Source organism: Lutjanus erythropterus, chromosome 9 (assembly GCF_056507025.1).
Source record: "Lutjanus erythropterus isolate fLutEry1 chromosome 9, fLutEry1.hap2, whole genome shotgun sequence".
Lineage (NCBI taxonomy): Eukaryota > Metazoa > Chordata > Actinopteri > Lutjaniformes > Lutjanidae > Lutjanus > Lutjanus erythropterus.
In genome coordinates, this window is record NC_139325.1 from 15,072,552 (window position 1) to 15,086,035 (window position 13,484).

At 39.3% G+C, this 13,484-nt stretch overlaps 1 protein-coding gene across 2 annotated transcripts in view; it reads left to right on the plus strand.

Moving 5' to 3' along the window:
• Nucleotides 1–13,484, plus strand: part of LOC146321200 (RNA-binding motif, single-stranded-interacting protein 3-like) — a 174,733-nt gene that overhangs the window by 74,323 nt on the left and 86,926 nt on the right. For both annotated transcript variants that reach the window (XM_084726256.1, XM_084726255.1), the window contains exon 4: nt 235–326. In XM_084726256.1, the coding sequence (XP_084582382.1) occupies nt 235–326 (92 nt within the window). The remainder of the gene's footprint in view (nt 1–234; nt 327–13,484) is intronic.

Sequence of the window (13,484 nt, forward strand, 5' to 3'; positions counted from 1 at the left end):
TTGATGTTCTGTGCTAAAACACATTTAATGGGGGAGCTAGCAGCTTTCATTAGATACGTGACCTGACTTGATTTTGACACATTTATAGGATTTATGCAGTGTTGGAAACAAAGCGCGGGCTTGGATTTCTGACAGAAATGAACACTGGCTTGTTTCGTTCAGTAATATTCAGAACAACCTTAACTGTTAATCTTTTTTTTCTATGTTTGTTTCTCCTGTGCTGTGTGTTTACAGGCTATGGCTTTGTGGACTTTGACAGCCCTGCAGCAGCCCAGAAGGCTGTGGCCTCTCTCAAAGCCAGCGGAGTCCAGGCACAGATGGCGAAGGTAAGCTTCACCCCACCCTTCAGTCTCTGACCCGCTTTACTTGTTGTTATCAAGGTGTTTTGGTGTGGTGTTATCTTCTACGTAGACTCAATCACTGTCTGTGAACCCTGGAGAGAGCTGATGGTGACAGTGGTGATGATGATAAAGATGGCGGTGATGGCTGATGTTATTTGCGGTCACAATAATAATAGTGACAACAGTCGTGCAGTGTTGATAATCATGATAACAATCACCAAATTCACTGTATGTCACTGTTACATTGATTCATACGAGACTGATAGGTGCTGGACTGATTAAGTCAATGATGAGATTATTGATCGAGTCCATATAGAGTTATTGATTAACGACCATGGCCATGATGAGATTATTGATCAAATCCCTGAAAAGGTGGTAGAAAGGATGGAGCCGATGATTTAGATGGCTGAGCCAGTTTCCTTTTATTTTATGTTCTTTACCAGCTGTGACAGCATGGCTGCTATTGTTTTCACCCTGTGAGTGTGTGTGTGTGTGTGTGTGTGTGTGTTTAAGTGATGGCCCACATTCATTTTAAGTTGCGGATCACTATAACCCAGTTTCTATCATTCCTGTCCTGTCCGCTCTAAGCTGGCTATCACACTGAGATGCACGGCTACAGATTCAAAAATGACTTTGCAAAGGCAAAACAGCTGGTGCGCCTGTCAAACAACATAGCCCCCCCTGTGATTACATTGATGAGTGGTGCGGCTCTGTTCCGTGTGCTGAAAAGTTGAGAATATTTTAACTTTATCCACGTCTAAAAATGCAAGGAAAAAATTCATTGTGTGGTTCAAGAGAGGCACACATACCAGGCATGCTGTACCATAGGAAAACAATGGTTTTGCTGACATCATGCTTCTAGCGGTGCACCTCTGTGAGATCACCCCCTAAAACATTAGGTAAAACTAGAGACCATCTTGTGATGAGATCACCTCATTAGTCATTACTACTTTGGACCACACCTATCTGTGAACTGTCTTCATTTTGGTCTCAGCTACACACATTAAGATTCCTGACTGCATCTCGCACAGTTGTGACATTATCATGTTGACAAAATCTGTCCATAGACTGACTGCCTGACAGACAGTCTCTCTCTCTCTCTCACACACACACAAACTTGCCAAAGGACTGAAAACCACCCTAGTGGTAGTACCCACCACAGTCGGTGTCTCCAGGACCACATTTTGCCATGATGACTCACACACAGACTCACTGGTTACATTTTGCAGAGTACTCATGGGTCGGAACATGAACATGTTGATGAGAATCACGGCTGGTATGATTCCAATGTAAGACAGCCTCTAGTTCTTTCCTTTTTTGGTCTTTCTTTCACTATTTGTGATGTCTTCCTCGTGTATTTTCTCTGTATTTTCTTCCCTAATGTTAATAATCATTTGCATTTGTGTTTGTAGTTGTAGGTGTGTGTGTCTGTGTATGTCTCTATGTGTCTGTGTATGTGTGTGTTTGTGTGTAGCTGGCAGTTGTATGCAACAATGCTGTGCCAAAACATGTGGGCCTAACCAGCACAATCACATTATCCTTCAATGCGTGTGAGAGAAAGACACTGAATAGCCTGCCTTCTCTTTCAGATTCATTAAAGCTGTATCGCTGCATACTTCCTTTTATAAATGAGAGAGGAGTGCAATTAAAATGGGCCAGTCTTCAGGCACCAGGAGCATCCCATTGAATTAAACAGCAGCAAGCCTCTGAGCCACCTTTGCCTTGCTCTTCTATTAAATCTCTTTTCATTAGACTTCCATCTCTTATTTTGTTCCTAACTGCTTGGGGGGGCATTTGGAAGAGCAGTGTTGATGTGTTTAGCTGTTATTAAAGAGAGAAGAACCCTCGACTCCTTGGAGATTGAGTTTTCCGGAGGGATGGAATGGAGGGCAAGGAGTCAATTCCAAATGAAATTACACAGACTTCTTACTGTTTCATGAACTAATTATGCACAGAGCTGCTGATGTCCCGGCTAACTTTCCTGAATCAGGGTGCAATGAGAAAGTCAGTCTCCAAACCACTGATGTTGGATTTCCAGCTGGAGCCTCTAACATTTTGTAAGATGAGCAGCTTAATTGAGGTTTCACAAAATCTTGGTTTTAACACATTCAGTACCAATTAGAGTGACTCAGACATATTTCATCCCATCCCACTGCGGTTTTGTAAGTTAGCTGGGACAGAAACTTCTGTTTGTTTTAATCTGTAAGATACTTGAAAGCCTTTCCACCAAAGACAGCAATGTGAAAGGTGAGAGAAAGACAACGTGACTAGCTTTTATTAAAAAAAGAGATGGGCAGTCTAAGAAAGGTGAATATCAATTATATCTGGAAAGAGCAGAGGTTTTGAGAAAGATTTGGAGAAAAAAGCTGTTCTGATCTAACACCAAACATCACCACCAAGCCTTTGGTGGACTGAAACGCTGTGTCAACCACAGTATAATAATGTGTTCACAGCATGAACTTTCTGCAGGGATGAGAAACCTTTGGACGAACTTACCGTGTTTCCTTTGCAGGGTCCAGGGTCTAAATTGTGTTCCGGGGAAATTATCTTATCCCCAAAAAAGTTCAAGCGTGGAGAGCAGTATTTCCAAAAATACAAGAACTTTGGGGTGTGGCTTGTAGCACTCAAGATTTCCGATTGGTACTCACAGCATTTTGTATCAGCCAATTTTTTTGTTCGTTGTGCTTTGAGATATCATCATGGTGTTACAGATGAAAGCTTGCAACATATAGACCCACAGCAGACTCCAGGCCTAGGTTGTAGTATAGTAGCCATTGTTTTTTCATACGGCAGCAGAATAATTTTGACTAATTTGCCTTGCCTTTGTCTTCATGCTTTAAAAGTTGTTCCTGGGACTGAATGTTCCAGTTACTTTGGGTGGAAATATGTCTGAGAGGTAAAGGTAAACAGGTCCACAATTAACAAAACACACATATACAGCCTTAAAATGATAAACAGTTTCACTGCAAACTAAAGGTGTCACAAGTGGAACTTTTTCTTTTTGGACTGTGGCAGAGGTTTTGACAGGAGATTCTATATCCTTAATCTTATTGATAAAACAGTAAACACATTTGTGCAGTCAAGAGTAGCAGGAAGAGAAGCAGAAACAGTTTTATCAGTGGTTTCAAGTAAACCTCCATCTTTACTGGTGAAAATATTTACAGTTTGTAGCTCTCACATCCTTAATCTTAACATTATAACAGCATAAAAGCTCCACCAGGCAGAAATGGTCGACATGGAGCTCAGTCAGTTTCCACATTTTTGCCATTTTTCTTCGGTCACACTTAAAAGGTGAATATCATGATTTATCCACGTATCAGAGTTAACACCTGAGGTTTTCACACTCTCTCACAAAGGGGGATATATAATCTAAAATTGAGAGATACAATTTATTAAAAGACCTCACTTGGTGTAAGGGGACTTGAAAGATGGGTGAGATTAGAATGAAAAATAGGTGTGAAAAACTTGTCTGTGGAGTCAGTGTTAAAGGTGTGAGACCTGTAAGCAGGTTTACACAGTCATTAAGTTCAAATTCAGTAGAAACATGTTATATAAATCCATCCATTCTTTACATAAACATTATTTAAGTCATACAAATGGATGATTAAATATATTAATCTTCAGAGAGCATCAAAACGATTTACGAGATTAATCAGTTTCAATAGACGTAAGATCTCACAGCTAATGTCATTCTACATGTTAATTAAAATCTCCACCAAAATGATTTTATTAGGCCTGAAAAGTGTAGACAGGACATGAGAATAGAGCCATTTGTTCCTAGAGGACAAACTGTCAGAAAATAGAGGTTGTTATTATTTGGGATTTAAAGGAGGAAGAAATTCCAATAGTACCCAAACATCACTGCTTGAACCAGACATGCTTGATCCTTGGAGTACAGATTACACTTGAATCTGGCACTATTCAGTGATTGGGGCATACTACTCTGTCCGCTGCCAAATTTAAGTTCAAATCAGAAAAGCCTAAATTCGTTGATGAGAATGATGTATACATTAAGCAAGGAGAATTTATTTTTAGTGGACATTGATTGGACACGCCCTCCTTTTTTCATGTCTGCGTCAATCCTCGGGCAGAACTTGCAGTTTCAGAGGATTCCCTCTCTGGAGCTCTGCAGCATCAGATGGAAAGTGATCGCTGTATCAGCTGTATCAGAACAAAACTAGTCTAGGAACCAGACGAATCTACAAGCTCATGTTTAGTATGTTCTGGCAGATAAGTCTGCCCACTTTCCTGTTCGGAGCCCTGGATCCCTATGGGCCAGTCATAAGCATTCATTTCACACTGAGCAGAATTTATGTGATGACTGACAGAGGAGCCACACCGGTCCACACTTGAACATACATTTTGAACACAACATACCAGTCTCACAAAACTCTCATGAAACTGTCAAACAGGCGGTCCTGAGCAAAAATGAATCAAGATTCTGTTTCTGCACTGCCTATTTCTCCCTGCAAATGTTTTCTGAATCACATTTTAGTGTACCGTTCAGCTGTAATTTGAGAGAGAGTTTGGACCATGCACCACCCTGACTTTCATGTGTTGCTCAGTGCTACATCACACGTTCCATTGCTCTGATACGTTGTAGGTCTAACCACTTGTGTCCAGATGCGTTTTGGTACCTTGGTAACTGAAAATGAACTGAGAGATCCCAGACTAAAGGCCTTTTTGCATCAGACACATTTGTTTTGTGCAGTTATTTTGCATGTTAATAATATTTTTTGAACCTCTGTACAGCCAGTGCAAGCTTTCACAATAACGATGGAATCTGGCTGAGCGACATTGCAGCTTTAATTTCTTTTTTCTTCTGTTTTATTAAGTTAAAGCAGTCTCAGGTCATGCTCATTTGATGCCGATTGCATCTTTTTCTTCTGTGGCATGACTTCAGAAGCTTTATAATTTATTTACAAAAACATGTCATGCTTTAAATTTGGAATAAGTAGCATTCACAATTTCATGCCATTTATTTGGGTCGTTTTTGGTGTGTAAAGGCCTTAATTCTTGCCGTGCCAGACTAGGACAAACCAATGCCAGAAATGTTGAAAAGATTCATCAGGAAAACATCCAGGCTGGAAAACAGTACAGTAGTAACATATAGTGTGTCTAATGAAAGGTAGTTTCAGGCCACTTCCAAGTCTCTAGAGCTGCCTTGAACCTGTAGTCTGCATTAGGTTTTAGTTGTACCTGTAGACTCTGTAGAATCTCTTTTCCTCAACTTCCTTGAACTTGTGCAGAGACCATGGCACACGGGGGAATGGACTGCCGCCAAGGCCTCAGTGTGTCTGGCCAGGAACATAAATACTTGCAGGCCTCTTCCATACACATGGGCTGGCTTGGCTTGACTCAGTTTGACTCAGTGCGTCAGCAGCACAGCAGGGATTTACATCTCCATTACAACAGGGCTTGAAGGTGTGTCTTGAACTGACAATGCACTTGTCTTGAATCAGTGTTTAAAAGCATCGGTCTGATCCATGACTGTGTCTAGTGGTCAAAGGAGCATCTGTAAAACGGGGGAGAAATACATTTAATTTCCTAGAAATTCCTCACAACACAAAAGTCCCTCATTGTTTTTGCTCTGAGTTTTCCATCACACTGCACGGCACGTAAAGACGTTGTTTACCTGATGGAAGTATGCTGTGCAGTAAGAGCTTGTTGTATGCAGCTCTTCTTCTAACACCTCACTGTGGTTGTTTCTGCTTGTACTCTTCCTCCCTGCTACACTTGAATTGCCACTAACAAATTCTGGTAATTCTGTCATAAACACATTTAATTTGCTATAAATTATCCACAATAAAAGTCCCCCATTATTTACTGTAAGGATTTTATTATGAAGCAGCAGGGATTAATCAGCGTTAAGTTAAAACGAGTCCTATACAGCTGAAAGTGAACATGGAACAGTAAAATAAAGTAAATACCTGAAAGTACAAACATGGATGCAGCAGAGAAACTTCAAACCACAGAGATCCAAGAAGCTACAAAAGTACGGAGAGCTGAAAACACAGAGAACATCTTTTTCATGGTGCGTGTGAGGCCAAACTCAGGGCAAGATGTTTAAAACATATTAAAATGCCAATAGGAGAGCATGACGCACTTGTGTATCTCACAGAGTAAAAGGTCTGAAAAATCTGAAAAACTGCCAACCTCAAAGTTAACCATGATTAGAGTAACTTCCTGACATTACCCATGAATTAATTAGAGCACAGTTGAAGCCAGATTAGACTGTTTGTGTATATATAATTGTATTCACCGTGAGAAACCCTTTTCCATTAAACCCTGCAGCTCACACTGACATCTTCTTTGTGAAAGGTGCATGTTTTGGTTGTGAAATAAACGAGACAAGAAGAAAACACAGCAAGCTGAGATGTGAAGAGAGAAGAGAAACTGTGTCTGTCTGTGCGAGTGTGTGTCGCACACTCACTTCCTCAGTCTTCTTGGTAATTACTGTTGACCTGAAAGATGATTACTGCTACAGCTGTACTCCCCCTCTCTCTTGCCTGCTCACTCACAGTTAGTTTTGTCTCCCTGTCTCATTCTCACTTTCTCGCTTTGTAAGTGTATCTGTACTTTGTGAACACTTTAAAGACACTGTAAAATCAATCCACGATTGCCCTTTGAACATGTAATGTAGGGTCTTATGTACATATTATTAAACATCTGAAATGTTTAGAAATTAGTTTTAATCCAAATTCAAAGCATCACAAAATCTTTTTTTTTTTCATTCCACATATCTTGTCATGTCTTAATTGGCAGACAAAGTTGATTTTGTTTTAAAAATACAAAAAAAGCAAAAAAGATCATTTGACATGCTAAATATAAAGTATATACATATATACATTTATAAGTAACTGATATAGTTTTTTTAAATACAGCCATATCTGTGTTATACTATATTGAATAATGAGTATCGTGGGGTTTCTCACTTTGTTTTTTACAAAAATACTAGTGAAAATACAGGATATTAAGAAAAACGTGCGCCCTGTAGCCTCATACTTTGACTGATGTGAAAATTTCAATGGATTTGGACATAGTCCAGCAATTATGTGAAGTGATTATGTGAAGTGAAATTCCACTATGTACATTAATGGGTCAAGTTTAGCTTAAGTGTATGCTTCAGAAAATGTTATGCCACTTATGCTCTCTTAAAATCCACCAGACTCCTTTGAACAAAAGAGCAATTTCACCTCGCAGAACATGCAAATTGCTGAACTCTGCCTCTTCGATCCTCAGCAGTCAACATCAGATTCAAATGAACACATTAAACACCGAAGTCACACAATAACGCAAACATACTAACCACTCAACGCAGCAGTAAACCATCAACTCCTGTGTTCTTCAAGGTAAAAATGACTATTTTGTCAAAGGAGTCTGGTGGTGATTTCAGTTTCCTGTCTGAAACGTCTCTCTGACAGCAAAGTGATGAAAATGTTTTAAATATAGAATACACTTAAACCGATATTTTTTTAGGTGGTACTTTGTTTACGTAGCTAAAATCACATGCACTGCACCCGTCTACAGCGGTCCATTGCTTACTTCCTGAGGCAGAATCAAAATATGATCTGCCACACCTACACATTTTTGGGAAAGTAACTACATTATCTAATAGTTTAGAGTCTAGAGGGTTTTTTATTTTTGGAGGCTGAATGAGACACCAAATTTGATATCAAATATGCATTTCACTATTTAAAGACAATTTTTTCAGAGATTTTTTTTGTCACCCTCACATTTAAATTCCTTCTATGACACAGACCACAGTAGAATCTTTTAACTTTATGCAGATGTGTGATAAGGGTGTGTAAGTTTTTACAATTGATTTATTTTTTTATTTTCCCATTCTTTTTTCTTTTAATTTCCTATGCTTCTGAATTCAGTTCAATTCAAAGAGGCTTTATTGGCATGACCATAACAAAGTACAGTATTACCAAAACACATTTAAGATACAAAAGTACTTAAAATAAACATAGGAGAATTAAACATTCTCCTTTTGTCCATAAATCCTGCATTGCCAAAAAAGCCAATTACTTGCTAGACTTGCTGAAAAACATGTGCGCATGTGAGTGTTTAATTTATATGACATCTTATCAAGACAACACACTGATCTTTGTTGGCAAAAATATTCAGAAATGTAAAATTACTGCGTATTAAAATTCACATCAGGTGCTGCTTTAACCATGCAAACACAAAAACACACACTACTCTGTATATGAGCAGTGTGTGTGTGTGTGTGTGTGTATCTGTGTGTGTGTCTGTGTGTGTGTGAGCGTGTACAATAACTGTTACAGAGGACCAAGGTCACTATGCTAATTAGAGAGATGGTACCACTGGCAGTGACACTTCACACCTCCCTCCCTTCTTCTCCTCCTTTCTTCTTCTCTCCTCCACTTTGTCCTTGGTACCTCTTGCCTTTATTTCCCCTTCTCTGTCTCTCCTTTCTTTTTTACCTCCCCTTCTTCCCTCTTTTTTGGGCTAGTTTGTTCCCTTCATCTGACCTCCCCCCCCCACAACCTGCTCATCCTCTTTCCTCCTCTTTTCCCCACAACTCTCTCCCCTCTCTGTAAGTGTGAGGGTGTGTGTGTGTGGGTGTGTGTGTGTGTGTGTGTGTTTGTCTGCAGCAGGTGCTGCAATACCTCCTCCAGAGTCATTAGTTACAGGGTTGAGTGAGGACAGAAAGTGACGGATAGAGCGAGGAAGAGGAGCAGGGGTCTGTGTGGGTTGTGTGATGAGTGAGAAAGAGGGGACACACACACACAGACACACACGGATAAAGTGAACTTTGTTGCATGACTGTCATTTATCAGCCCTGATTAAACCCTTGGGTTAGTCCAGTTAGTCCACTTTCTTTCTTCATTTCTTTCTTTCTTCATTTCTTTCTTTCTTTCTTGTCTTTCCTCTGTCTTGCATGTGGTGTGTCTGATAAAAGCCAGATGCTTAATGTTTTCTTGACTTAGTTTACTGATGTATCCAGTGTGTGTGTCTGTATGTGTGTGCTAGCTTGCATCTGCCTCAATATGCCTGTATATACTGTGGTTGTGTGTGTGTGTGTGTGTGTGTGTGTGTGTGTGTGTGTGTGTGTGTGTGTGTGTGTATGACAGCTGAGGTTAGTGATGGGAAGAGGAGGACAACAGAGCCAACTGACACATGAAAAAAGATGAGCGGAGACAAAAACACATAGACTGGAAGACATGAGCGTCTCTCTCGCCCTGCTTTCTGCTTGTCTATCACTATCATGCCTTTTTCTTTCTTGAAACTGTGCACCTCTCCTTTTCCTTTTCCTCCTTTTTCACCCGTTTGTTCAAATGTGTTTGTTTTCTTTTGTTTTTTTTCCCGTGTTGTTCTCTTTTTTTCTGTTCCTCCTTCGCCTGTTTCATCTTGCTCCTTTTCCCCTCTTTCTGCCTCTCTCAGCCAGATATAATAAACTACCCTATCACGAGCCAGAATGTACAGTATAATGTGGAATTTGGTAGCGCTCTGCTTTCTAAAGCAAACTCATTCAGCTTCATTTGAAAGTGAGAAGACCTACAGCAACAATGCTGCTGTGATGTGCCTTTGGTTTTTCGGTCTGTTGTGAAGTTTAGAATGATCATTTCAGATTCCTCTTAACCTGCTAAAACATGGCAGAGGTGACAGACAGGATGTATTGTTTAGATTTAGCATTGCCATATGTTGTTGACACTGCAAGCTAGTTAGAAGTAGAATTCTCTTTTTTTGTGAGAAGAATATAAACTATAAAGATACTGCGGTTATGGTGTTCAGAGGACAAATACATTTTGTTTTGTGGAAACAGTGTTGCTAGTATATGTGCTATAAACTTCCATGGCGCATGGTGAATGCCTTTTTGTATAGAGCAGGGGTTCCCAAACTTTTTCATTTCAAAGACCCCCGACAATAAACGCTCACTGAACCATGAAACCCCAATTTGAAATGATTTTGTCCCCAGGAATCAACTCTGAGTAATTCTTTAATATTTAGGTTTGAAGATAATAAAGTCTCCATCATCAGTCGATGATCAAACTAGAAATACTAAAAATTGCAACCAATCAAAACAAATCAAAATGTGATGAAAATTAAAATATTCTAGTCCTCCTTCTGCTGAGGACACCCTCAATCACACCAAAGGACCCCTGTTATAGTGTACAAATGTTAAACGAAGCAGCGCACCATTGCCTATCAACTGTTAGCAACTAAAGCAACCTGTCCCTTTAAAACATTAAACATTTGGTAGAACCCACTGTGCTGTTATGTTTGTATTGACATCAGACCAACTAGCTTCCATTAGTTTCCACTTATAAAGTAAAAGCTAGTTAGGCTAGTTAGCTAATGTAAGCACTGATTTCCAAGAGATGTTATTATTTTTTTTTTTTACCAGGAACATTATGCCTCTGGTTCAGTTTGTTCTCGCAGCAGGATTACGGAAATACTCCTGGCTTGATTTTCAGTCATGGGGCATATACTCAAATTATTTTTCATTTTTATTAATGTTGCAAGAAAGGTCATTTGTAACACAGGTGGGTCTGGGTATTGGTACTGTCTTTTACTTTTAAGCCAGTGACCGAAGTCATCGGGGACCAGCCAGTGTCGAAACTTCTCCAGTCAATCCAGTCTGTCAGTAGCTGTCTCTCACTCATGGAAGTAACGTAGCAGATGCTCAAATAGAATTTAAAAAGTAATAGTATTACAGTAGGAAGACCACTGTATCTGTTATAGAAGAATTCAACAGTATTTTGCATAAGAATTGGGGATGACAGGCTTTCTTTCTTTAGAAAGAGCTTGCTTCATTGCTATGCAGGACATAAATCCCACCAAATACCATGTCAGATGAGACTGCCACAATAAAATGGATTCAATTTCTAGTAATTCTATACAATAGGATAAAAACTGCCTCGCTATAGTTTCACTTCAAAGAGTCAGAGCCTAGCAATCGCCGTTTACAACATTGTTTTACAGTAGTCAAGCTGCGCACATTTTTAAAATATCTTTAAAAATCTATTTAAAAGTTTTCGTTGAGACGTTTGATTAATTATAATGTTCTTTTCTTCCCCATGTGCTCCATCCTTGTGTCTGGTTCGAGGCAGAGTTGACATTGTAAAACACAGATAATGAATCACATTCTGTTTAAAAGTAGAGGACAGCCGAGTGGCCAAGGTCGTGTGTGTGCGTGTGTGTATTCACAGCAGCTCTAAAATAAAAGCTCAATGTGTGTGTGTGTGCGTGTGTGTGTGCATACGCTGTACCCCTCTGTGTGTGAACCTGTGTCTTTTTGTGGGGCCGGACCACCTCTGGTCCAACAATGGCAGGAGGAGGACAATGAGGAGAAGGAGGAAAGAAAGGCAGAGAGGAGAGCGGAGTGGGAGGGAGCCTAGTGAGTGAAACCCAATTGAATTAAATGTAATCTGGCCTGAATGTGCACAACCATCAGCTGCTCTCCAATCTTATTAACCCTGCATTACCAGCCCTGGGTTGTGCGTATGTGTGCGTGTGCATGTGTCTTTTCATGTTAGTGTGTGTGGAGGAGGCAGAGAGATGGAGGAGTTAAGTGGATAAGCGAGAAAAGAGAAGGAAGAGATGGACGGGATGGCAGGAAGAAAGAGTGTGAGAGCCAGGGAGATGGAGAAGAAAATGAAGATGAATATGGGTGTTTGGGTGATTAATGTGCCTCTGTGGCATCGCTAATGAAAAAAATATTTCTCATCACAACAGTAATCACGATAATTTCTGGTGACACTTAACAGTTTCTTCATTTTGCTGCATTAACTTGTGTATTATAGCATCAAAAGGGATTGCATGTGGACAAAAACCACAATTTAAATCTTAGTAAATTGCCTATCGTAGAGGAGATTAGAGTAGTGTGACAGGACAGTGAACACAAAGACTATAAATTCAAGAACATTTATTGTTTCAGCCTAATTAACAGGTTTTGTCATATCTTTTTTCATTGCATACGTGCTACAGATTCATAATACATAACGACATAGAAACATATTTCTGATTCAGTTTTTCTGCCTCTGAACAGTGATGTGATGATGCGGCAACAGAAGATGATTTGTTAGTTTATTTATTCATTTATTCGCTTCACGTAGAGCGGCAAAATCAAAATATATTTCCATATATATTTATATAGGTTGGTCTCATGTAGTACACCTAGTTTGATTGCTAATGTGTAATTAATATATTTTACATTTATTTATGAATAGAAAATAATTGCATTTTTTTTCAATAGCTTCTATGTGACATGTGACAGTTAGTCCAATTAATGCCAAATTGTATTACTACACAGGACAAAAAGGACACAGCTCTTTTTATTGGACTTTAGTGCTTCCTCTTTTTATATTAATACATTTATTGAAAATTCATGACTTTATTTCAGTATTAGCCTGTGTGCCTTTTTGTCCTTTTTCTCTCCAGTTTTCTGGTCAGCCCTGACTTTGCCAAGCAAAAAGTAAAGTCATGACTTTTTTCATGTAACTCTAAAGGTGTGCACCCAGACTGTGTACAGCTGAACATGCCACACTCATTCTCCAGCCTTTGCCAACTTTGTCTCAAAAAAACAATCCAGGGCAAACCCTAACATTGTGTAAGTGTATATCTTACAGGACTGGAGCACTCCTTTAGTTGTTCAGATTGATCGATGAAACAGCCTCAAGACTGTATTCAGCTCGGTCATCTTAACTTACTAAAAGTTGATGTTTATAATTTTTAGACTCACCCTGGTGCAGACCAAATAAGTGGACAGAAAGAGGTGTTCTAATGTTGCTTCCAAGCAGATTTTGGTCATTTGTGGTAAGCAAATGAACCAACCGCATGATTTTATGATGGGTAATATGTGTTTGTAGCATGATTTCAAAAGCTAAACTACTAATAATTTCATCTGCTGATCATGAAATCTGTTTAGGAAACATTCTGTAATTGGTCTGATCTGAATTATTGATCTATATGAGCTATGTATATTTATACAAATCATTTCTAACCATGTTAACAGGTATGCACATAAGTGTGGATATTTTCCCTGATTTATAGGACAAAAGCTGTTCAAACTGCTGTTCTTGTGTCCTCCTCATTTCTGTAGAAGGTGCCTCCTTTTTATCCTGTGGTCTCTCCCTGTCAAACATCGTAACATTAATGTAATAGTTGTCA